This window comes from Oryx dammah, unplaced genomic scaffold (assembly GCF_014754425.2).
Source record: "Oryx dammah isolate SB20612 unplaced genomic scaffold, SCBI_Odam_1.1 HiC_scaffold_28, whole genome shotgun sequence".
NCBI lineage: Eukaryota > Metazoa > Chordata > Mammalia > Artiodactyla > Bovidae > Oryx > Oryx dammah.
In genome coordinates, this window is record NW_024070212.1 from 52,385,349 (window position 1) to 52,411,827 (window position 26,479).

The window sequence follows — 26,479 nt, forward strand, 5'->3', positions numbered from 1 at the left end:
CAGATGGTAAAGAACCTGCCTGTGATGCAGGAGACCTGGGTTCGATCCTTGGGTTGGGAAGATCCCCTGGAGAAGGGAATGATTACCCACTCCAGTATTCTGGTCTGGAGAATTCCACGGACTATACAGTCAGTCCATGGGGTCACAAAGAGTCAGACACGACTGAGCAACTTTCACTTTCACTAGCTCAAGGGTTTGTTTATTGATTATTTCAAAGAACTAACTCTTTTTAAAAAAATTTCTTGCATTATTTTTATGTTATTCATTTTCTTTATCTCCACAATAATTTGTATCACTTACTCTGCTAGTCCCAGATTCTGCTTATTTTTCTGTTTATTTAAATAGTAAGGTCAGGTTGCTGATTTCAGAGTTCTTCACATTTGGGTTTTTTTTTTTTTTTTTTGGTAATCATTTGCAAGTATAATTTTCCAACTTAGCTCTGATTTTGCTACATATTACAAGTTTTTTTTTGTGTGCTCTTATTTTCATTTTTCAGTAAGTATTATATAATATTTCTTGTGATTTTATCTTTGACCATTTGTTAAAATGGTGTTATCTAGTTTACACATATTTGTGAACTTCCCGGCTCTATTCCTGCTATTTATTTCTAGTTTTAATCCATTGTGATCAGAAAAGAAACTTTGTATGATTTCAAGCATTTAAAAAATTATGAAGATTTGTTTTTTTTTTTCTTTCATAACATGTATTCTATCCTTGAAAATATTCAATGCGCACCTGGGAAAATCTGTATTCTTTTCTAGTTTGATGAAGTTTTGTTAGATTGAATTAACCTAGTGTTGTTCAAGGCCTCTACTTTGTTATTAACCTTCAGTCTGATTTTTCTATACATTATTGATTGTAGGATATTAAAGTCTCCTGCTATTATTTGTGAATGTCTTCTTTCCTCTTTTCAATTTCAATCTCTGTGTACTTAGACCTAAAGTAAGATTTTTATAGATAGCATATAGTTGGACCACTTCTAAAATTTAATCCATTCTGCCAATCTACTGGTTTGATTGGAGAGTTAATGCATTTACATTTGACAGGGAAGAGTTTAATCAATTTGCATTTAAAGAAATTATTCATAAGATAGAACTGTTTCATTACTATTTTGTTATTTCTTTTGTTTTTGGCTTTTTTGTGCTTCATTTGTTTTATTTATGCCTTCTTTTACATTTAGTTCTTTTTGTAGTAGACATATTTTGATTCCCTTCACATTCCTTTTGCATATATTCTAAAGGTATTTTCTTTGTGATAGCCATGGAATTACATATGATACTTTTATGTTATAAAATCTATTTTAAATAGATAAAAACTTGACTTCAAATACATACAAAAATCCTACTAAATTATTTCTCTGTCTCCCCTGCCACTTTATGTTCTTGATAAAAAAAATTTACATCTTTAAATATTGTCCATTCATTAACATTGACTTATAATTTTTATGTATTTGTTTTCTAAATACTGTAGAAAAGAAAAGGTGGAGTTATAACCCCAAATTACAATAATACCAGTTTTTATGTTTACTTATAAATTTCCTTTGCCAGACATCTTTATATCTTCATATGCATTCCAGTTACTGTCTAATATTTTTTATTTAAACCTGCAGGACTCACATTATAATTTCTTGTAAAGGAGGTCCAATAGTAACAAAACTCTCAGCTTTTGTTTTCTGGGAATGCGTTAATTTCTACCTCATTTTTGAAGGAGAATTGTATTAGAATTCTTATGTGACAAGGACTTTTTCCCCCCTCAACTTTCAGTACTTTAAATATATCATTCCACTGCCTTCTGGCCTCCAAGGTTTTTGCTGAGAAAGTTGGTTGATTGTCCTATTAGATGTGATGTGTAGCTTCTTTCTTGGTTTCAAGATTCTCTTTTTCCCTCTTGACAGTGGATTATGTCTCAGCTTGAGTCTCAATGGATTTATGGTTTTTTGAGTTGAGCTTTCTGCATTTGTAGACTCAGGTTTTTCATCACATTGGCATTTATCTTTTTCTGCCTTTATTTTCTCAAATAATCTCTTTGCCTTTCCTCTTGCCTTCTTCTTCACTGACTTCCATAATGTAAATATCAGTATCTCACACATCTCTTAAAATTTATTTCTTCCTTCTGTTCCTGAGTCTTGATAATTTCAAATGTTTTATCTTCAAGTTTGTTGATTCTTTCTTCTGCCTGATGAAGGCTGATTCTCTCTAGAAAATTTCTAAATTCAGTTATTTTCTAGCCTCAGAATTTTTGTTTGGTTACTTTTTATAATTTCTATTTTTGTTGATCTACTGATTTTGCTCACATATTGCTTATTTGATTTTCTTTAGTTTTTTCCCTTAATTTTTAGGGTAATTAGAAAATAATTTTAAAGTCTTTGCTAGAACATCTAGTGTGTATGTTTCTCCAGGGATGTTTTTTGCCATTTATTTCATTCCTTTGATAGGCCATGATTTCCTATTTCTTGGTATGCCTTACTATTTTTGTTGTTATTGAAAATTGGGCATTTATAACACTATCCAACTTTCCCATTGTATTATTTCTGGCTTGTGCCAAGGAAGTCTTTCACTGAAATTGCCCTTGGTTTTGAGACTTGGGATTAATCTAAGGAAAAATTTTAGACATTTTAGGTCATTTCTGGGCATCCATATTCCTTGGACCTGTGTATGGCTTTTTCAATTCTTTCATGGGTGTGCTGCTTTAAGTGTGTTAATTTTTAAAGTGTCTTTTTGGATCTTTAGATGTTCTGCTGTTTGTCTCCATTCTGAAAAGGAAATATTCTATTTCTCCTCTCAACACTCTATTCTTTACACTTTACTTCTGGTCACCACAGCATTTCTTCACACTAAGCAGTGCTGATATTAGCTGTCAAGAGTTACTCTATAACCTAGAGAGTAAGGGCCCCGTCCCTCAAGACTTCCCTTGCTTCATCTGTCAATTGCAAGTCTAGATTGTTACCTGTGCTTCTGACTAACCAGCTATAGATTGGAGGCTCAAACATCTCCTCTTCAGAATCAGTAATTTGCTAGAATGGCTTACAGAACACAGAGAAAACGATTTACTTGCTATCTTATTGATCTACTAAAAAAGGATACAATCCCTGAAACAACAAGATAGAAGAGATTCATAGGGCCAGGTATTTAAAAAGTATCGAGCTTCTGTGCCCCTTCTAGACATGCCACCCTTTGATACCTAACCATCTTCACCAAAACTGAAGCGCCCCTAGCTTCTTTAGTTAAAATGTTTTATGAAGGCTTTACAAAATAGGAATGATTAAGTCATTGTTAACTGGTGATTAAACCTTCAGTCCTTCCCTGCTCCCTAGAGGCTAGGGGATAAAGCTGAGAGTTTTAACTCTCCAATAAGAAGGGCAGCTCCCCTGGCAACCAGCCTCCTTTCTCTGATTATATAGGGGATTTCCGCAATCATTTCATTAAAATAAACTGTTGTGGTTGAAAGAAGCTTTTGATGAATAACAAAACTCTTCTTTCCTCTTTATCCTTCTATAGCTATTTCAGGTACTGGGGGAAAAGGCCAAAAGATATAACAAAGATATTTCCACCACTCCCATCACTTGAGAAATTGCAAGGGATTTAGGAGCTATCTGTCCGGAACAGGGATAAAGGCCAAATAAATATTTCTTATTATAAATCACAATGCCACATATCAATATTTTCTGGTCACAAAGGTCTTCAGGTTAACCTTTCTTCAACTTTCTCAGTCAATTCTCTCTGCTGCTCCCTACCTGAGATCCAAATTAGTAGAAGGAGACACCAGTCCTTTAGGGAGCTCATAATAGATTAGAAGATTGTTATAGTCTGCTCTGCTCCTTCTACATATTCTTTCCCAACGCTTGGCTGAGATCCATGTGAAGCAGTACAGAGACTAGGATTGGTAGCTCTCAGATAGGTTCAGTTCAGTTCAGTTCAGTAGCTCAGTCACATCCGACTCTCTGCGACCCCGTGAATCACAGCACGCCAGGCCTCCCTGTCCATCACCAACTCTCGGAGTTCACTCAGACTCATGTCCATCGAGTCAGTGATGCCATCCAGCCATCTCATCCTCTGTCATCCCCTTCTCCTCCTGCCCCCAATCCCTCCCAGCATCAGAGTCTTTTCCAATGAGTCAACTCTTCACATGAGGTGGCCAAAGTACTGGAGTTTCAGCTTTAGCATCATTCCTTCCAAAGAAATCCCAGGACTGATCTCCTTCAGAATAGACTGGTTGGATCTCCTTGCAGTCCAAGGGACTCTCAAGAGTCTTCTCCAACACCACAGTTCAAAAGCATCAATTCTTCGGTGCTCAGCCTTCTTCACAGTCCAACTCTCACATCCATATATGACCACTGGAAAAACCATAGCCTTGACTAGACTGACCTTTGTTGGCAAAGTAATGTCTCTGCTTTTGAATATGCTATCTAGGTTGGTCATAACTTTTCTTTCAAGGCTAGAATACTATAAATAAATTCTGTTCTCTTCTTTCTGGATAAAAGTTGTAAACGGGTTACTACCTCCCCCAGACAAAGATTATACCTCATTGAGTAGTGTGTGGACCAAGGACAAGAGAAAATACCACATATTTTCCTACCATTTTAACATGGCTTTTTAAATTCAGGTACTTGTTAGGTTGCTTTAAAGCTTTAACTATTTAACTGAGTAATTATATGGTTGTTCTAGGTGACATTTTTGTTGTTTATGATGTCTCTTTTGGGAAATAAGAGCCTAGAGTTTGTTAGGCTTCATTTTGTTCAGTTGTCTTAAGTTTTCACTCCAGGCTCTATGACTTACTGCATTAAGCTTTGTGAGACACATGTATCTCATTTTCAAAGTGGAGATAATACTTTGTAACTTGTAGGTTCTCATAAGTACCAATGTAGCTGGGTATATAAGGTATGTGTCATAGGGCTCGGGATATTGTGGGCCCTCACTGCATGGTAACAATTATGTGTATCTTATTATTATTATAGTAGTGAAAATATGAAGAGTGATAATACTTTGTTTCATTACCAACATCATCAGAGATTTGGGGAAATGATGGAATAACCCTTTGTAATATGTGAATTTAGGTTACATTTTGTCTCACAGAAAGTACAGTAGTTTCACCCACTCCTAAATATTCAGTACTTTGGATACCTCAGAGTCATAGAATAACTTTGTAATCTTATTTCTACTAGAAAGCTCTCCTAGGTTGTCAAGTTACCATGACATCTGGACCCAACATGATGGATCCCATCTGTCTGGTAGAAAACAAAAATGCACAGTTTTCAGTGAACCAGAAAGCTCTACAGATTCTTGAGAACATTTCTCAGCCAGTGGTGGTGGTGGCCATTGTAGGACTGTATCGTACCGGCAAATCCTACTTGATGAACCGTCTTGCAGGACAGAACCGTGGTGAGTGTTGCACTACATCAAGAGCCAGTTACTTGAATTCAGGTACATCCCACTTCTTAATTTTCTTACCTGATCATGTGCAGGGAGAACCAAATTCCTCTCAATAAACCAAACTTCCAGCTATAATTCTCACCACTAAATCAGTACCTTACTATAATCTGTTGTCATATTCTTTGCTTTATTCCTGTTAAGGAAAATTTCTCCTACGAAAGAGATGGGCATACCAGACCACCTGACCTGCCTCTTGAGAAACCTCTATGCAGGTCAGGAAGCAACAGTTAGAAATGGACATGGAACAACAGACTGGTTCCAAATAGGAAAAGGAGTATGTCAAGGCTGTATATTGTCACCCTGCTTATTTATCTTCTATGCAGAGTACATCATGAGGAACACTGAGCTGGATGAAGCACAAGCTGGAACCAAGATTGCCGGGAGAAATATCAATAACCTCAGATGTGCAGATGACACCACCCTTATGGCAGAAAGTGAAGAAGAACTAAAGAGCTTCTTGATGAAAGTGAAAGAGGAGAGTTCAAAAGTTGGCTTTAAGCTCAATATTCAGAAAACTAAGGTCATGGTATCTGGTCCCATCACTTCATGGCAGATATATGGGGAAACTATGGAAACAGCATCAGACTTTATTTTTCTGGGCTCCAAAATCACTTCAGATGGTGAATGGAGCCATGTAATTAAAAGATGCTTACTCTTTGGAATGAAAGTTATGACCAGTCTAGACAGCATATTAAAAACCAGAGACATTATTTTGCCAACAAAGGTCCATCTAGTCAAGGCTATGGTTTTTCCAGTAGTCATGTACAGATGTTAGAGTTGGACTATAAAGAAAGCTGAGCACTGAAGAATTGATGCTTTTGAACTGTGGTGTTGGAGAAGACTCTTGAGAGTCCCTTGGACTGCAAGGAGATCCAACCAGTCCATCCTAAAGAAGATCAGTCCCGTGTGTTCATTGGAAGGACTAATGTTGAGGCTGAAACTCCAATACTTTAGCCACCTGATGTGAAGAGCTGACTCATTGGAAAATACCCTGATGTTGGGAAAGGTTGAGGGCAGGAGGAGAAGGGGACGACAGAGGATGAGATGGCTGGATGGCATCATTGACTCGATGGACGTGGGTTTGAGTGGACTCCGGGAGTTGGTGATGGACAGGGAGGCCTGGCGTGCTGCAGTTCAGGGGGTTGCAAAGAGTTGGACTCGGCTGAGCGATTGAACTGAACTGAATGGTCAAAAATCCTACCTTTTCAGACCTCCTCAAACACTATTACTGCAATTGTGTCTCCTCTGTCTCAAAAACACATTTTATTTTTCTATAGACTATTACCATCAACATGAGAAAATGTTTGGATATCTGTCTTAAAAAACCCTTACTGGATTTCACATGATATTATGGCTAGCATCCCTGTCCCTCATTAAAAAATTTTTTTGGGGCAAAAAATATTCTTAGTTTTTTTCCACTTTTCCCCTTCCAATATCTTTCATCAATTCAATTCTCTTGGGCTCTGAGTCTCATCATTGTTTCAAAGTATTCTTGTTACAGTTATCAGGGACCTATGTTTTGTCTGGTTCATGGATATCTGTTTGTCTCCATCTTGAGCCATTGCTTGGCATCATTCTCACTATTAGTATTCCTTCTTTCTAGGAACAGAAGACATAAAAATTAGAACATTATTGAAACAGAGAAAGTACCATCTTGTGTGCTGGGATACCCATATTCTAACAATTTGGACTTTGTAGCTGCTTGGTTGTTTGGACAACCTGCTGTCACTGAATGTTGCTTTCTTCCCTCCCCTTGCAGGTTTCCCTCTGGGCTCTACAGTGCAGTCTAAAACCAAGGGCATCTGGATGTGGTGTGTGCCTCACCCTTCCAAATCAGACCATATCCTGGTCCTTCTGGACACTGAAGGCCTGGGGGATGTGGAAAAGGTAAGACAGATTTATTCCCTGTGACAGATCCATTATTTTTACTATAATGGCTATTGGTTTCACTGCTTAGATTCACTACTAATATGTAAGATATTTGAATATATTATTATCTTTGTTGTATTTGTTTTTAAATGTTTGTAAATACCATGAGACAATAATGTTGGGTATATCCATTATTGTTTATATTTGCTCCCTATGTCTAAGAAAAATGTGTAACATTTAGTAACAGTTTTCATAAATATTTATTTTAACTGCATCTATTCTGAGCATTCAGCTGTGATCAGCAAAGTATACATTTTGTGGTTTACTTTTTTGTTAAATGAGCATGTGGTGTCACGTATTATTGAAAAATGAATTGATTAAGAGGCATTCTACTTTTCTTTTTTTAATCCTTATTATTTTATTTCATCCCACTCAGAAAAAAAGGGACACTTGGAGGAATATATTATCTGAATTTTTATTGATGAGGGAACAGAGATCACAAAAAATGTCAGTATAATTGCCCAAGTTTTTCCTTTAATTCTGTTTTCAAGGTTTTTTTTCTATCTACAACACTATATTAATTATCTGAAATAACAAATAAAAGATATTAAACAAATAACTGAATCAGTTTTAGAAGAGAAGACTGCTAAGTGCTTGCTTTCATATGTTTTCCAGGGTGACAGTAAGAACGACTCATGGATCTTTGCCCTGGCTGTGCTTTTGAGCAGCACTTTAGTCTACAACAGCATGAACACCATCAACAATGATGCCTTGGAGAAATTGCAGTATCCTGGTTTTACTGAGAAATTGATGAAAATGGAGACCAAATCAGATTCCCCTTCCCTGTGGTTGAATTGCCTTTGTTTCCAAGGAGAGGGGACCCAGGTCAAAAGAGAGAGCTTACAATTTTTTATGAGAAAAATGTGAAAATTCTGCATATGCATTTTATTTTCCTTAACCAAGTGCTAGTTATGTGACAGAGCTCACAGAACTCATCAGGGCCAAGTCCTCTCCAAAAATGGATGGATTAAGAGATTCCGTAGAGTTTGTGAGTTTTTTTCCAGACTTTATCTGGACTGTACGAGATTTCACCCTGGAGCTTAAATTAAATGGTGCCCCTATCACAGAAGATGAGTACCTGGAGAATGCCTTGAAGCTGATTAAAGGTATCAGAAAATGGTTTGGGTGGTAGATGGTCCTAAAGAGGGTCAAAGCTATGAAACACTGCCCATCATCTCTGTGATAGCATCTGTATTTGAGACTAGGTCAAGACTCATAGAAATGGTGCCTGGGAACTAGGTTTTTACTTCTTGATAAGTTCTAGCAACTAGAGTTTTGTTCACTGAAGTAAAAGTGAAAGTGAAGTCGCTCAGTCGTGTCCGACTCTTTGTGACCCCATGGACTGTAGCCTATCAGACTTCTCCATCCATGGCGTTTTCCAGGCAAGAGTGTTGGAGTGGATTGCCATTTCCTTCTCCAGTCACTGAAGAATAGGGTTTAAGTCAAATGAAATTATTCAGAACTATGTATATTTGCTTGTTTTATTTTTTAGATTTTACATATAAGTGATATCTTATAGCATTTGTCTTTCTTTGTCTGACTTATTTCACTAGCATAATATTCTCTAGGTCTATCCATGTTCCTGCAAAGATTTTTGTTCTCTATAATGGCCAAGTATTATTCCATAGATTGCTTCAGTATCTTGGCTATTGTTTAATAGTGCTGTTGTGAACATTAGAGGGTATGTACCTTTTCAAATTAGTGGGTTTTTTCCCCCATGCTTTATATCCAGGCATGGAATTATTGAATTATATGGAATTTCTATTTTTAGTTTTTGAAAACTTCCACATTGTTTTCCATGGTGGCTGTACCAATTTATATTCCTAAAAGAGTGTTTGCCCCTTCATGGATCACAGCCATGTCATGGTGAAGGGGCTTGCATAACTCAGTGAAGCTATGAGTCATGCCATGCAAGGCCACCCAAATGGATGAGTCATAGTAGAAAGTTCTGATAAAACCTGGTTCACCAGAGGAGGGAATGGCAAACCACTCCAGTGTTCTTGCCTCAAGAATGCCATGAACAATATGAAAAGGCAAAAAGATGTGACACCAGAAGATGATGCCTCCAGGTGAGAAGGTTTCCAACATGCTACTGGAGATGAGCATAGAAATAGTTCCAGAAAGAATGAAGAGGCTGGGCCAAAGCAGAAAAGATGGTCAGTTGTACATGTGTCTGTTGGTGAAAGTAAAGTCTGATGCTATAAAGAACAAAGTCAAATAGGAACTGGAATGTTAGGTCCAAGAGTCAAGGTAAATTGCACATGGTTAAGCAGAAGATGGCAAGAATGAAAATTGACGTTTTAGGAATCAGTAAACTAAAATTGATGGGAATGGGTGAATTTAATTTCGATGACCTTTATATCTACTACAGTTGGCAAGGATCCCTTAGAAGAAATGGAATAGCCATCACCGTCAACAAAAAAGTCCATAATGCCGTACTTGGGTGGAATCTCAAAAATGACAGAATGATCTTGGTTTGTTTCCAAGACAAATGATTCAACATCATAGTAATTCAAATCTATGCCCTAACCACAAATGCTGAAGAAGCTGAAGTTGAACAGTTCTATGAAGACCTACAAGACCTTCTAGAACTAACAATTAAAAAGAATGTCCTTTTCATTATAGGGGACTGGAAGGCAAAAGTAGGAAGTTAAGAGATACCTGAAGTAACAAGCAAGTTTGGCCTTGGAGTACAAAATGAAGTAGAGCAAAGGCTAACAGAGTTTTGTCAACAGAACACACTTGTCATAGCAAACACCCTCTTCCAACAACATAAGAGACAATTCTACATGTGGACTTCACTTGATCAGTTCAGTTCAGTTCAGTTGCTCAGTAGTGTCCGACTCTTTGTGACCCCATGAATCACAGCACGCCAGGCCTCCCTGTCCATCACCATCTCCCGGAGTTCACTCAGACTCACGTCCATCGAGTCAGTAATGCCACCTAGCCATCTCATCCTCGGTCGTCCCTTTCTCCTCCTTCCCCCAATCCCTCCCAGCATCAGAGTCTTTTCCAATGAGTCAACTCTTCGCATGAGGTGGCCTGGAGTTTCAGCTTCAGCATCACTCCCTCCAAAGAAATCCCAGGGTTGATCTCCTTCAGAATGGACTGATTGGATCTCCTGCAGTCCAAGGGACTCTCAAGAGTCTTCTCCAACACCACAGTTCAAAAGCATCAATTCTTCAGCGCTCAGCCTTCTTCACAGTCCAACTCTCACATCCAAACATGATCACAGGAAAAACCATAGCCTTGACTAGATGGACCTTAGTTGGCAAAGTAATGTCCCTGGTTTGAATATGCTATCTAGGTTGGTCATAACTTTTCTTCCAAGGAGTAAGCGTCTTTTAATTTCATGGCTGCAGTCACCATCTGCAGTGCTTTTGGAGCCCCCCAAAATAAAGTCTGACACTGTTTGGTTAATATCAAAATCAAATTGATTTTATTCTTTGCAGCCAAAAATGGAGAAGCTCTATACAGTCAGCAAAAACAAAACTTGGAGCTGACTGTGGCGCAGATCATGAACTCTTTATTGCAAAATTCAGGCTTAAATTGAAGAAAGTAGAAAAAATTCAGACTTCCCTGGTAGCTCAGCTGGTAAAGAATCTGCCTGTAATGCAGGACACCTGGGTTTGATCCCTGGGTTAGGAAGACCCCTGGAGGAGGGGATTGGCAACCCACTCTAGTATTCTTGGCTGGAGAATCCCCATGGATGGAGGAGCCTGGCAGGCTAGAATCCATGGGGTCACAAAGAGTCAGACATGACTGAGTGACTAAGCACAGCACAGAAAAAACTGTGAGGCCGTTCAGGTATGGCTTAAATCAAATCCCTTATGATTATACAGTGGAGGTGGTGAGTAGATTCAAGGGATCTGATCTTGTAGACAGAGTGCATGAAGAACTACGGAACAGAAGTTGCTGCTGCTGCTAAGTCGCTTCAGTCGTGTCCGACTCTGTGCAACCCTATAGACGGCAGGCCATGAGGCTCCCCCGTCCCTGGGATTCTCCAGGCAAGAACACTGGAATGGTTTGCCATTTCCTTCTCCAATGCATGAAAGTGAAAACTGAAACGTTAAAGTGAAATCGCTCAGTCATGTCCGACTCTGAGTGACCCCATGGACCGCGGCCCACCAGGCTCCTCCGTCCATGGGATTTTCCAGGCAAGAGTGCTGGAGTGGGGTGTCATTGTTAGTAACATTATATAGAAGACAGTGACCAAAACCATCCCAAAGAAAATGAAATCAAGAAGGCAAAGTGGTTGTCTGAGGAGGCTTTATAAATAGCTGAGAAAAGAGAAGTGGAAGGCAAAGGAGAAAGGGAAAGAGATACCCAATTGAATGTAGAGTTCCAAAGAAAAGCGAAGAGAGAGAAAAAAATCTTCTTCAGTGGACAATGAAAAAAAAAATAGAGAAAAACAATAGAATGGGAAAGACTAGCGATCTCGTCAAGAAAACTGGAGATATCAGAGGAAACTTTCATGCAAGGATGGGCACGTTAAAGGACTGAAATGGTAAGGACCAAACAGAAGCAGAAGATATTAAGAAAATGCGGCAAGAGTACACAGAAAAACCAGACCAAAAAAGGGTTTTAATGACCTGGATAACCACGATGGTATGATCATTCATCTAGAGCCAGACATCCTGGAATGTGAAGTCAAGTGGGCTTTGAAAGTGAAAGTGTTAGTCACTCAGTTCAGTTCAGTTCAGTCGCTCAGTCGTGTCCGACTCTTTGTGACCCCGTGAATCGCAGCACACCAGGCCTCCCTGTCCATCACCATCTCCCGGAGTTCACTCATACTCATGTCCATCGAGTCCGTGATGCCATCCAGCTATCTCATCCTCAGTCGTCCCTTTCTCCTCCTGCCCCCAATCCCTCCCAGCATCAGAGTCTTTTCCATTGAGTCAACTCTTCGCATGAGGTGGCCAAAGTACTGGAGTTTCAGCTTCAGCATCAGTCCTTTCAAAGAAATCCCAGGGTTGATCTCCTTCATAATGGACTGGTTGGATCTCCTTGCAATCCCAGGGACTCTTAAGAGTCTTCTCCAACACCACAGTTCAAAAGCATCAATTCTTTGGCACTCAGTCTTCTTCACAGTCCAACTCTCACATCCATACATGACCACAGGAAAAACCATAGCCTTGACTAGACGGACCTTAGTCAGCAAAGTAATGTCCCTGCTTTTGAATATGCTATCTAGGTTAGTCATGTCCAACTCTTTGCAACCCCATGAACTATATTCCTGGGTTTCTGTCCATGGTATTCTCCAGGCAGGAATACTGGAGTGAGTTGCCATTTTCTTCTCCAGCGGATCTTCCCAACCCAGGGATTGAACACAGGTCTCCTGCACTTCAGGTGGTTTCTTTACTAGTTGAGCAACCAGGGGAGATAGTGGGCTTTAGGAAACATTGATAGAAACAAATGTAGTGGAGATGATGGAATTCAGCTGAGCAACTTAAAATCCTAGAAGATGATGCTGTTAAAGTGCTGCACTCAATATGTCAAATTTGGAAAACTCAGCAAGGAACACAGGACTGGAGAAAGTGTTTTCATCCAATCCCAAAGAAGGACAATACCAAAGAATGTCCAAACTACCATAAAATTGTTTTCACTTCACATGCTAGCAAGGTAATTTGCAAAATCCTTCCAGTTAGGTTTCAGCAGTATGTAAACAGAGAAATTTCAGATGTACAAGCTGGATTTAGAAAAGGCAGAGGAACCAGAGATTAAATTGCCAACATTTGCTGGATCATACAAAAAGCAAGGGAATTCCAGAAAAACATCTACTTCTGCTTCACTGACTATGCTAAAGCCTTTGATTGTGTGGATCACAGAAAACTGTGGAAAATTCTTATATTTGGGAATACCTTACCTTCCTCCTGTGAAACCTGTATACAGGTCAAGAAGCAACAGTTCAAACCAGACATGGAACAACAGGCTGGTTCCAAATTGGGAAAGGCTGTGTATTACTACCTTGCTTATTTAACTTCTATGCAGAGTACATCAGGTGAAATGCCAGGCTGGATGAATCACAAGCTGGCATCAAGATTGCTGGGAGAAATGTCAACAACTTCAGATATGCAAATAATACCACTCTAATGGCAGAAAGTGAAGAGCCTCTTAATGAGCATGAGGAAAGAGAGTGGAAAAAGCTGGCTTAAAACTCAGCATTCAATGAATTAAGATCATGGAATCTAGACCCATCACTTTATGGCAAATAGAAAGGGGAAAAGTGGAAGCAGTGACAGATTTTATTTTCTTGGGCTCCAAAATTACTATGGATGGTGACTGCAGCCATGAAATTAAAAGATGCTTGCTCCTCAGAAGGAAAGCTATGTCAAGTCTAGACAGTGTACTAAAAATCAGAGATATCACTTTGCCAGCAAAGTTCCATATTGTCAAAGCTACAGTTTTTCCATTAGTCATGTATGGATGTGAAAGTTGAACCATAAAGAAGGCTGTGCACCAAAGAATTGATGGCTTTTGAACTGTGGTGTTGGAGAAGACTCTTGAGACTGCAAGGTAACAAAATGAGTCAATCTTAAAGGAAACTAAGCCTAAATATTCATTCAAAAGACTGGAAGCTGAAGTTCCAATACTTTGGCCACTGATGTGAAAAGCTGACTCACTGGAAAAGACCCTGATGCTGGGAAATATTAAGGGCAGGAGGAGAAGTGTGTGACAGAGAATAAGATGGTTGGATGGCATCACTGATTCAATGGTCATGAGTCTGAGCAAACTCTGGGAGATAGTGAAGGACAGGGAAGCCTGGCATGCTGCAGTCCATAGGATCACAAAGAGTCAGACATGACTTAGGGACAGAACAAGAACAAGAGTGTTCGAGTACTCCTTTTCTTCACATCCTCATTAGTATTTATTATTAATATATGTAGACTGTTTCTGGTTTGTAGCTCTCTAATAGTTATCATTGTTGAGCATCTTTCCCTGTACCTGTTGTCTCTGTATATCTAGTTTGGAAAAATGTCTATATAGGTCCTCTGCCCATGTTTGATAGGATAGAAGAGTGATTCAAAAATAATATAGCTACTATTTACATCAAAGAGTGTTTTGCCTATGCTTTTATCTAGGAGTTTTATGCTTTTAGTTATTACTTTTAGGTCTTTAATAAATTTTGAGTTTCTTTTTATATATGGTGTGAGGAAATGGACTGATGTCATTGTTTCATATGTAGCTGTCCAGTTTCCCACGACAGCTTATTGAAAAGACTCTTTTTTCCAGTGCGTAATCTCACCTCCTTTGTACATTAGTTAACTGTAGGTGCATGAGTTTATTTCTGGACTCCTTCTATTCCCCTGATCTGTGTGTCTGTTTTTGTGCCGCTACCATGCTGTTTTGATGACTATATCTTTGTATACAGTCTGAAGTCTGGGAGGGTCATACCTCAGACTTGTTCTTCTTTCTCAAAGTTGCTTTAGCAATTCAAGATCATTTGTGATTCCATTTGAATTTTAGGGTTATTTGTTTTAGTTCTGTGAAAAAATGTTCTGGGTATTTTAATAGGAATTGCAGTAAATTTGTAGGTTGTTTTGGCTAGTATGGCTATTTTTACAATATTATGTTTTTCAATCCAAGAGCACAATATAACTTTTCATTTATTTCTGTCACCTTAAAATTCCTTCATGTATATAGGAAAACAGAATAAGACTCACAGATGTAGAAAAAAAATTAGTGGGGGAGGTAAAGAGGAAGGGGAAAGATGGAAGTATGATTTTCAGATATACAAGCTACTACACATAAAATAGGTAAGCAATAAGTTTATATTGTATAGCACAGGTTATACTGAGTATCTTGTGATAACTTTTAAAAGAGTATAATCTTCAAAAATACTGAAATGCTTTACATTTGGATTTAATATAATATTGTAAATCAACTATACTTGGATTAAGAAAAAGAAAAATTTGATGCAAGTATAAAATATTTTGAACTATATGTTTTCAAATATTCTAGATGGTTGTGAAATTCAGATATAAATGTACTTATCTTAAAGTATAGATAAGCTATAGCTTCACATAAAATTATTAAAAAAATAATGAGGCTTAAGTGAATTATCTAACTATACTTATCTAGGAATTAGAGTAAAAATTACTCAAAACTAAGTTACACTTAGGGTAAACTGTACCTTAACATCCAGATACAATAAGTGTTAAAACTCTTCAAAAACCAGACACTTGTGTTCCTTATTATGCTTATCACTTTTTGTGACAATGAAACAATGAACTGTTAATGTTATCATAAGGCATAATATCACAATGAAGAACATATTTCCCTTAGTTTGTACTCTTCTCAAAGACAGATGTAACTTTCTGGAGATTGGATAGTTGTATAATCTACAAAAAGTGACTTTACACTCTGAATACACCCAGGATTCAATTTCAGTCTACTTGTTGTTCAGTCCCTCAGTCATATCCAACTCTTTGTGACCCCATAGACTGCAGCAAGCCAGGCCTCCCTGTCCTTCACCATCTCTGGGAGTTTGCTCAAATTCATGTCCATTGAGCCGGTGATTCAATCTAACCATCTTATCCTCTGTTATCCCCTTCTCCTCCTGACTTCAATCTTTCCCAGCATCAGGGTCTTTTTCAGTGAGTTGGCTCTTTGCATCAGGTGGCCAAAGTATTGGAGCATCAGCTTCAGCATCAGTCCTTCCAGTGACTATTTAGAGTTGATTTCCTTTAGGATTGATTGATTTGATTTGACTGCTGTCCAAGTGACTCTCAAGAGTCTTCTCCAGCACCATAGTTTGAAGCCATCAGTTCTTTGATGCTCAGGCTTATTTATCATCCAGCTCTCATATCTGTACATGACTACTGGAAAGACCATAGCTTTGACTATATGGACCTTTCTTGGTAAAGTAATGTCTGCTTTTTAATATGCAGTCTAGGTTTGGCATAGCTTTTCTTCTAAGGAGCAAGCATCTTTTAATTTCATGGCTGCAGTTACCATTTTCAGTAGTTTGGAGCCCAAGAAAATAGTCTGTCACTGTTTCCATTGTTTCCCCATCTATTTGCCATGAAGTGATAGGACTGGATGCCATGATCTTAGTTTTCTGAATGTTGAATTTTAAGCTAGCTTTTTCACTCTCCTCTTTCACCTTCATCAAGAGGCTCTTTAGTTTCTCTTCACATTCTGCCATAAGGATGGTGTCATCTGCATCTGAAGTTACTGATATTTCTCCCAGCAATCTTGATTCCAGCTTGTGCTTCATCCAGCCCAGCATTTCACATGATGTACTCTGCATAGACGTTAAATAAGCAGGGTGACAATATGCAGCCTTGATGTACTCCTTTCCCAATTTTGAACCAGTGTGTTATTCCATGTCCAACTGTTGCTTCCTCACCTACATACATACTTTTTCATGATTTCTTATAACAGTCAGATCTTTCATTTTGCTTTCCTCATCATATCATTATTTTTATTCTAATAGATTTATTCACTATAATTATTTTGGGTTAATAAATTATTTTAATGAATTACATTTAGGTTGGTGACTATTTGGGAAAACCAATGTGTTTATGGAGTAGTCGTGAATTCTTCAAATTACATTTCAGTCACATTTAGTATTCAGAGTTTCTACTGAAAAATAGCTATTCTTATTTGTAGTGTGTGAATTTTGACTGCATATATCAATGAAGTTTTATATCCTATTTTAACTGTTACTCTACTATCTTTGTTTGTAGCTCCTCTTCATTATGTTCCTACAGTTTACTTCCAACATTGGTTGGACTCTATCTGAACTGGACATTTGATCATTCATTAAATTCTTTAAATTTGATCAATATCCAATAAAGCAGGCAGGCTTCCTCTGTGGCTTAGGAGTAAAGAATCCACCTGCAATGCAGGAGAGGTGCAGGAGACACGGGTTCAATCCCTGGGTCAGGAAGACCCTCTGGGTAGAATACTGGCAACCCACTCTAGTATTGTTACCTGGAGGGTTCCACGGTCAGAGGAGTAAGGCAGGCTATAGTCCACGGAGCCGCAGAGTCAGACATGACTGAGTGACTGAGCACACACGTAAAGTGGGCAGTATATTTGGTTCTGTGGATGCAAAATACATTTACCTGAGACAAATATTTCCTAAAGTTTCTCTCCAGAGATGTCATTCATATGAGTTAAATTTGGGTGAGTGCATTAAAGAAGTTCAATGAGCAGAGAAGACTCCAAAAATTAAAAATCCCCAGTCATTAAAATTTCTAGCTGACTTATTTGAATACTGTGCTTATTGTATTTCTGTTTTCTCTCTTCCTCAGGTTCAAATCCCAATGTTATAAAGTCCAACGTACCCAGGGAGTGTATCAGGCATTTTTTCCCAAAGCGGAAGTGCTTTGTTTTTGACCGGCCAGTAAATGATAAGCAACTCCTAGCCCATATTGATGAAGTTTTAGAAAGTCAACTGGATCCTAAATTCAAGGAACAATCGAATACTTTCTGTTCATATATCTTTGCCCATGCAAGAACCAAGATGCTCAGGGAAGGGGTGAAGGTCACTGGGAAGCGTGAGTCTACTTTTCCAAAATCATATTTCTTTGTGGCCTGATATAAATCAAACATTCACTTATATGTTCTTCAGTAGTTTCATTTTATAAAGAAGTATGTAATTCTACATTTTCATACTCCAGAGATAAGTATGTATGTGTTTCAGAAATTATCTGTCATCATGGGATTAGTAAATTCCTTTCTAAAATCACTTGTAACTGATACCTGGGGTTCCTACATTTAAAAAGATCCCTACCATTAATGACAAAAGTCAATAAATGATCAAATACTTCTCAGAGAAAGTCTTATACCACAAGTGTTCTTCTCAAGGAGACTACTTAGAAGTGAGTTTAAACCAGTCCAAAATAAATATTAGTTTCTGACTCCCTGAAAATCCATCAAAAGGTTAGGAGTTAGGAACAAATATTATTTAAATTATTCTACTAATCCGTTTACCTGTGTAGTCAGTATTGTTCTCTTAATTTGTGCTATTATGAAACAATTTTTCTGAGACACCTCCAGTTGTGTTGGATGAAGGTAGGTATTTGACATTTTCTTAAAGTTATGGCTCAAATAAAAGAAATAGTAAATGTAAAAAGAAAAGTGATGAGAGTAGAAGTTGAGATGTGTGAGTGTGTGTGTGTGTGTGTGTGTGTGTGTGTGTGTGTGTGGTTTTAGAACCGTAATTTCAAAACCTTGGTGAATTTCAAAACATTGAGTGAAAAATTGATACGTTTTCATGTTTCTTATTTTATTCAGGTCTGGGGACTCTGGTTGTGACCTATGTAGATGCCATCAACAGTGGAGGAATTCCTTGTTTGGAGAATGCAGTGACAACTCTGGCCCACCTGGAGAATTCAGTGGCCATGCAGAAGGCAGCTGACTACTACAGTGAGCAGATGACCCAGCAACTGAACCTCCCCACAGACACGCTCCAGGAGCTGCTGGAGGTGCACGCAGCCTGTGAGAGGGAAGCCATTGTAGTATTCATGAAACAGTCTTTCAAGGATGAAAATCAGGACTTCCAGAAAAAGCTCCTGGTACTGTGTTTAGCATTTGTCCTTTCCAATTCATGCCCTTCTGGAATGATGTCTGGAATTGTATATATTCATCCTATAGTGTATCTCCTATTCAGGATAAAGTTGCCCAGATTCTCATCAGAGAGAGAATCCTAAAGGACCATATGTCCTTTTTCTTTGAACCTTGGGGAATTTGTTCAAGATCCAACAGATCTGTCAAGCATTCATTTCTCCTTTAGTGAATTGTGGCATTATTTCAAAACTCTCCTAACTCAATCCTGAGATGGTTGCTCTTTATTTCCCTGCGCAGACTCTCTCAACAAAGATTGTTCTTTATATTTACTTTCTTTTTTATTTGTCTTATTGCTTTTGTTGAAGATAGAACTACAGGATGTTAGAGTTACTAGTAATAAAAAAGAAACAAAGTGAAAGTCGCACAGTTGTCTCCAACTCTTTGTAATCCCATGGACTGTAGCCTGCCTTGCTCCTCTGTCCATGGTTTTCTCCAGGCAAGAGTACTGGAGTGGGTTGCCATTTCCTTCTCTAGGGGATCTTCCCGACACAGGGATCAAACCCAGGTCTTCTGCATGCAGGCAGATTCTTTACCAACTTGAGCCACTAGGGAAGAGATAATTCAAAAGCGGGATCTTACAAAAGAAGAAACTGAAATTCCGAGAGATTAAGAAACTTCTGTATAGTCTTACAGAGGTTTCAGAGTTGGGAGAAAATCTCTATATTTTGGCTACATTGCTTGTGTTGCTCCACTAGAATGGTTTTCTCATGAGGACCTCCTTAGACCAATCCTTCTATTAGATTTCTTGAAAATTTATCTCCTCTGTTCCACGCTTCTGGTGACATCTCTACATTTACCCTGTAGGAAATCATAAAGAATAAGAAGGAAGGTTTTTTGCAACAGAATGAAGAGGCATCTGCTAAATACTGCCAGACTAAACTTGATGAAATTTCGAAGACCCTAAAGGAAAGTATTTCAGCAGGGAGTTTCTCTGTTCCTGGAGGGCACGAACTCTACAGGAAAGCAATGGAAAGGTTACAGTGTGACTATTTCCATGTTCCCAGGAAAGGAGTGAAGGTGAGGAACAAGGGGATCATGGAGAGCCTACAGAATAGAGTCCAGGGGGTCTCCTGAAAATCTGAGAGCAAAACACCAAGTGTGGGTAATGAGAGAGCATTGGGATATCATGACAGCTCAGGGCCTTGTTGTTGTGCAGCCGCTCAGTCATGTCTGAATCTGACACTGTAGACTGAAGCACGTCAGGCTTCCCTGTCTTTCACCATCTCTGGGAGTTTGTTCAAATTCCTGTCCATTGAGTCGGTGATGCCATCCAACCATTTCATCCTCTGTCATCCCCTTCTCCTCCTGCCTTCAATTGTTCTCAGCATCAGGGTCTTTTCTACTGAGTAGGCTTTTCACATCAGGGAGCCAAATTATTGGAGCTTTGGCTTCAGCATCAGTCCTTCCAATGAATATTTAGAGTTGATTTCCTTTAGGATCGACTGATTTGATTTGATTGCTGTCCAAGGGACTCTCAAAAGTCTTCTCCAGAACTGTAGTTTGAAGGCCTCAATTCTTTGGTGCTCAGCCATTTTTATTGTCCAGCTCTCACTTCCATACATGACTACTAGAAAAACCATAGCTTTGGTTATACAGAACTTTGTCAGCAGTGTCTCTGTTTTTTAATATGCTATCTAGGTTTGTCATTGCTTTTCTTCTAAGGAGCAAGTGTCTTTAAAATCATGGCTGAAGTCACCATCTGCAGTGATTTTGGAGACCAAGAAAATAAAGTCTGTCACTGTTTCTATTGTTTCCCCATCTATTCGCCATGAAGTGATGGCACTGGATGCCCTGATCTTAGTGTTTTGAATGTTGAGTTTTAAGCCAACTTTTTCACTTTCCTCTTTCACCTTCATCAAGAGGTTTTTAAAATTCTTCTTCACATTCTGCCGTAAAAGGGTGGTGTCATCTACATATCTGAGGTTATTGACATTTCTCCCTGCAATCTTGATTCCAGCTTGTTTTTCAGCATGATGCCATGATGTACTCTGCATAGAAGTTAAATAAGCAGGGTGATAATATACAGTCTTGATGTACTCCTTTCACAATTTTGAACCAGTCTATTGTTTCATGTCCAGTTCTAACTGTTGCTTCTTGACCTGCAATACAGGTTTCGCAGGAGGCAGGTAAGGTATCTGGTATTCCCATCTCTTTAAGAATTTTCCACAGTTTGTTGTGAACCACAAAGTCAAAAGCTTTAGTGTAGTCAATGAAGAGAAGTAGATGTTTTTCTAGAATTCTCTTGATTATTCTATAATCCAACACTGTCGGCAATTTGATCTCTGGTTCCTCTGCCTTTTCTAAATCTAGCTTGAAAACCTGAAAGTTCTTGGTTTGCATACTGTTGAAACTTAGCTTGAAGGAGTTTAAACATGACCTTGCTAGCATGTGAAATGAGTGCAATTGTATGGTACTTTGAACATTCTTTGGCATTTCCCTTCTTTGGAATTGTAATGAAAACTGGCCTTTTCCAGTCCTGTGGCCACGCTGAGTTTTCCAAATTAGCTGGCATTTTGAGTGCAGCACTTTCACAGCATCACCTTTTCAGATTCCACTAGCTTTGTTTGTAGAGATGCTTCCTGAGGTCCACTTAACCTCACACTCCAGGATGTCTGGCTCTAGGTGAGTGATCATACCATCATGGTTTTATGGTTCATTAAGATCTTTTTTGTATAGTTCTTCTGTGTATTCTTGTCAGCTCTTCTTAATATCTTCTGTTAGGTCCTTACCATTTCTGTCCTTAATTGTGCCTATCTTTGCGTGAAATGTTCCCTTGGTATCTCTCATTTTCTTGAAGAAATTTCTCATCTTTCCCATTCTATTGTTTTCCTCTGTTTCTTTGCATTGTTCACTTAAAAAGGCTTTCTTTTCTCTCCTTGCTGTTCTCTGAAACTCTGCATTCAGATGGATATATCTTTCCTTTTTTCCTTTATCTTTGGCTTAATTTCTCTTGTTTTCTCAGCTATTTGTAAGCCTTCCTCAGACAACCATTTTGCCTCTTTGCATTTCTTCTTCTTGGGGATGGTTTGAATCACCACCTCCTGTACAATGTCACGATCCTCCGTCCATAGTTCTTCAGGCACTCTATCAGATCTAATCCTTTGAATCTATTTGTAACTTCCACTATAATCATAAGGGATTTGATTTAGGTCATTTCTGAATGGTCTACTGGTTTTCCCTACTTTCTTCAATTGAAGTTTAAATTTTGCAATAAGGAGTTCATGATCTGAGCCACAGTCAGCTTCCAGTCTTGTTTTTACTGACTGTACAGAGCTTTTCCATCTTTGGCTACAAAGAATATAATCAACCTGATTTCACTATTGACCATCTGGTAGTGTTGGTCCATGTGCAGAGTCTTCTTTTGTGTTGTTGAAAAAGGGTATTTGCTATGAACTTTGCATTCTCTTGACAAAATTCTGTTAGCCTTTGTCCTGTTTCATTTTGTATTTCAAGGCCAAATTTGCCTGTTACTCTAGGTATCTCTTGACTTCCTACTTTTGCAATCCAGTCCCCTATGATGAAAAGGATATCTTCTTTTGGTGTTAGTTCTAGACGATCTTGTACGTCTTCATAGAACCGTTCAATTTCAGCTTCTTTGGCATTATTGTTTGGGGACACAGATTTGGATTATTGTGGTATTGAATGGTTTGCCTTGGAAACAAACTCATATCATTCTGTTGTTTTTGAGATTTCACCTAAGTACTGCATTTTGGACTCTTGTTTACTATGAGGGTCATTACTACATGTTATTTATTCTCAAGGAGAAATGTCCATTCCCCAAAAATGAGTATCAATTTCTAATATCCATCAGAGAGAGAATAGAAGTCATTCATTTTCTTTATCCAATAACATGACATTTAATGTGCCACGTGCTGAGGATTTATGATGCAAAGTCAGAATCCTTATACTCAAGGCTGATCAAAGTGGACAGAAGTCAAATAAATAGACCCTCAAATATGGAAAGATAACACTTATGAACCTGTGATCTTGGGCTGCACTGGTAGTGATAATAAACATAATAATAACACAAAGAATATATATAAAACTGTTATTGCCTATAGGCAAAATGTTAAGCTTTTTCTCTGAAGATTTAAACTTAATCCTCCTAAAGTTCTTCTGAAGCATCTAGTCTTATTATCCACATTTTCTATATGTGAACTAGGAAGCACAAACTGCTTAAATAAGTTGCCTAAGGTTACACACTAGCAAGTAGCAGGAGACAACAGCAGCATAAATTAGAATTTGACAATCACATTGGACATATGGTTTAGGAAAGTTTCCTGGAAAAGAAGGGGGATATAAGTTGAAATATTTGTGCATGTTGTTTAGGTTGAGATGTTATCCAAAGGGAAGAGCCCCAGATAAACATGCAAATACATGAGATTGTGAGTTTATACAACTGCAATTAATTCTGACTGCTTGATACCTGGGGCTGATGAAAGAAAATAGCACTGGGCGGGGGACTGAAAGGAGCCATGCAGAGTCTCTGGTGACACTCAGAAACTTGAGTGTTTTGAAGAGGCTCCTGGAACATTTTAAGCAGAAAGTGAAAATGATACAGAAGGACTCATTTGTACAGAACAAGTCTCCTTGGTAGGAATCTAAAGTGCTTTGGTTCTTCTTAATTCCTTAGACAAACGAGGTCCTCGAGAACTTCCTGCAGTCTCAGGTGACAATCGAGAAATCCATCCTGCAGTCAGATAAAGCCCTCACTGACGCGGCAAAGGCCATAGCAGGTATGGGGCTCATATCCTAGCAGGGTGGGGATGTTCATTCAATGCCCTTTGACAGATCAAATAAAGATCTTTCCAAACTAATGAGCTTCCACTTCTTCTGTGGAATACACACTGCTAAATCTGAAAATAACAGAGTTGTGGTTGGACATCAGCCAGATGGTCAAGGCCTTTCCCATCATATTCTCAAACCTGCTCCTATGTGTGGCACCAGGGGAATTCTGAGATTTCCCACTCTCTTTTCAAATTTGATTTGGTTTCTAATCTCAAGAAAGTAGAGTTTGCGTCTAATCTGTTACTTGCTTCTCTTTCTGAAACCTTTGTTGGGCAGAGGAACGAGCCAGGAAGGAAGCAGCTGAGAGGGAATGTGAATTGCTAAGACAGAAACAATGTGAGCAGCAACAGCAGATGGAAGCTCAAGACAGAAGTCTCAGGGAAAACATAGCCCAGCTGAGACAGAAGCTGGAGAGAGAAAGAGAAAACTTTGAGAAAGAGCAGGAAAGGCTACTGGAACACAGGCTAAAGGTAAGTCTGGCATGGCCTCACTAGTTCCTGACAGACCCTGAGCTGACACATCAGGAAGGAATGGGTGAAAGTTAAAGCAAAATTAAAAAAAAAAAAAAAAAAAGCACTCCTGGCATTACCACATTTGCTTTAATCAAGGTTTTGAATCCTGGCTTTTCAAAAGACCTTTGAATTTTGCTCCACGTTGAGACCCTGGAGAGGCTATGGTGACTTTGGTCCCTCTAAGTACTTAAAGAATATAATAAACATCATCTCCAAGGGTTTACGTGCTACGTATTTGTGACTCTAGGATGATCTCATGGAGCTCACATTATTCAGGGTTTCATGGATTATCAAACAACAAATCCATCCAGATGTTTTTAATATTAGCAGCAACTTGATACTTTACTAAGATAACTGTCAATGATCAGGAACCTTACAAGCATAAAGACTCTAATTTGGATCTATGTTGACCTAAAACTATCTGATATGTTCAGACATAAAAATGTGGGGAGGTTACGTCTTCTAAACTTGCTGTAGTTGTCTCCAGGTGTGAATAGCTTGTCTGCATTACTACATAGCTTGTGTGGGAGATGTGTTTCTTTCCCATCTAGACATGTTTATGTGCAATTTCTTTTTTTAAAAAATTCTTTATTAAATCATACATTGACATGAATCCACCACGGGTGTACATGAGTTCCCAATCATGAACCCCCTCCCACCTCCCACCCCATATCATCTCTCTGGATCATCCCCGTGCACCAGCCCCAAGCATCCTGTATCCTGTATTGAACATAAACTGGCGATGTGCAATTTCTTTATCAGCTTATAAGTTCCCATATTTCCACAATATAAGTGACCATGCCATCCCAAATGAAACTGATAATTTGTGCAAGTGGACTAATAGTTCTCTCCTAACCCAGAGTTTTGGCTGGAACATATAAATGCATTTGTCCTCATGCTTGACTTAGCAGCCAAGCACAACCCTAATGGTGTGTGAACATTAGTAAGGTTGGGAACTATTCTTCCTCTCACTGTCCAGGTCTAACTCAGAAGACATTCTCCACCACAAACTCTATCCTTTGATAATCTAATAAGAGAATAATCATATGTGTCAAACAGAGACAATTTAACAAAGTTCTTAAATACAAAGTCTGACTCTTGAAAAAATGTGTTTTTCAAAAGTTTGTGATTTCTTCTCCCCACCTTCCTTTGTTTTAGGCTCAAAATGATCTTCTTACTGAAGGATTTAGTAGAAGAGCTGAGGAAATGAAAGCAGAGATAAAACATCTAAAAAAAATAATTGAGAAGAGTAAAAAGGATAAAGCTTCTTGGATTTCAGAGACTCTGGATCGACTTGCCACTGAAGCAACTGCAATTCTGTCTCTTCCTGCTAAAGTAATTGGTTGGGGTCTGAAGGGCTTGAGCTCACTGTTTAAATAGGATTAGCATTTACTTAAGTATATCACAGAATGTGGATATATGCTCTGCCCTAATTTTGGCATGCATGTTTTTTAGTTTCATTCTGAAAGCTTTTAAGCATAAAAAGTGCCTACTAGATGAAATTACTGCCTGACATACTTAAGATAGACTGAAATGTTGGTTTTGTTGTTGTTCAGTTGCTCACTCATGTTTGACTCTTTGCAACCTTATGGATTGCAGCACATCAGACTTCCCTGTCCTTCACTATCTTTCAGAGTTTGCTCAAACTCATGTTTATTGAGTCAATGATGCCATCCAACTGTCTCATCATCTGTTGCCCCATTCTCCACCTTTTGGAGCTTCAGCTTCAGCATCAGTCCTTCCAATGAATACTTAGGGTTTATTTGCTGCAGGATTGACTCATTTGATCTTGCTCTCCAAAGGACTCTCAAGAGTCTTCTCCATCACCATAGTTCAAAAGCATCAATCTTCAGTGCTCAGCCTTCTCTATGGTCCAATTCTCACAATACATGACTACTGGAAAAACCATAGCTTTGACTATATAGACCTTTATCAGCAGAGTGATATCTCTGCTTTTTAATATGATGTCTATGTCTGTCAACCTTTCTACCAAGAAACATCTTAATTTCATGGCAGCAGTCATGATCTGCAACGACTTTGGAGACCAAGAAAATAAAGTCTGTCACTGTTTCCATCATTTCCCCATCTATTTGGCATTAAGTGATAGGACTGGATGCCATGATCTCAATTTTTTGAAAGTTGAGTTTTAAGCCAGTTTTTTACTTTCCTTTTTCACTTTCATCAAGAGGCCCTTTAGTTCCTCTTTGCTTTCTGCCATCAGGCTGGTGTTATCTATGTATC

General features: G+C 38.6%; 1 protein-coding gene across 1 annotated transcript; it reads left to right on the top strand.

Moving 5' to 3' along the window:
• Positions 1–5,188: 5,188 nt before the first annotated feature.
• LOC120856894 (guanylate-binding protein 6-like) lies at positions 5,189–25,618 on the top strand. Its single transcript, XM_040232376.1, has 10 exons — positions 5,189–5,378; positions 7,189–7,316; positions 7,974–8,083; positions 8,268–8,464; positions 17,621–17,866; positions 18,606–18,886; positions 19,743–19,955; positions 23,572–23,674; positions 24,003–24,196; positions 25,397–25,618. Exons 1-10 carry the CDS (start codon positions 5,189–5,191, stop codon positions 25,616–25,618), a joined length of 1,884 nt encoding a protein of 627 aa, XP_040088310.1.
• Positions 25,619–26,479: the final 861 nt, after the last annotated feature.

Coding starts and splice junctions, on each gene's coding strand:
- LOC120856894 (XM_040232376.1), top strand. CDS start 5,189: ATGACATCTGGACCCAACATGATGGATCCCATCTGTCTGGTAGAAAAC. Junction 7,317..7,973: donor GCCTGGGGGATGTGGAAAAG/GTAAGACAGATT, acceptor TATGTTTTCCAG/GGTGACAGTAAGAACGACTC. Junction 17,867..18,605: donor GGTGAAGGTCACTGGGAAGC/GTGAGTCTACTT, acceptor TATTTTATTCAG/GTCTGGGGACTCTGGTTGTG.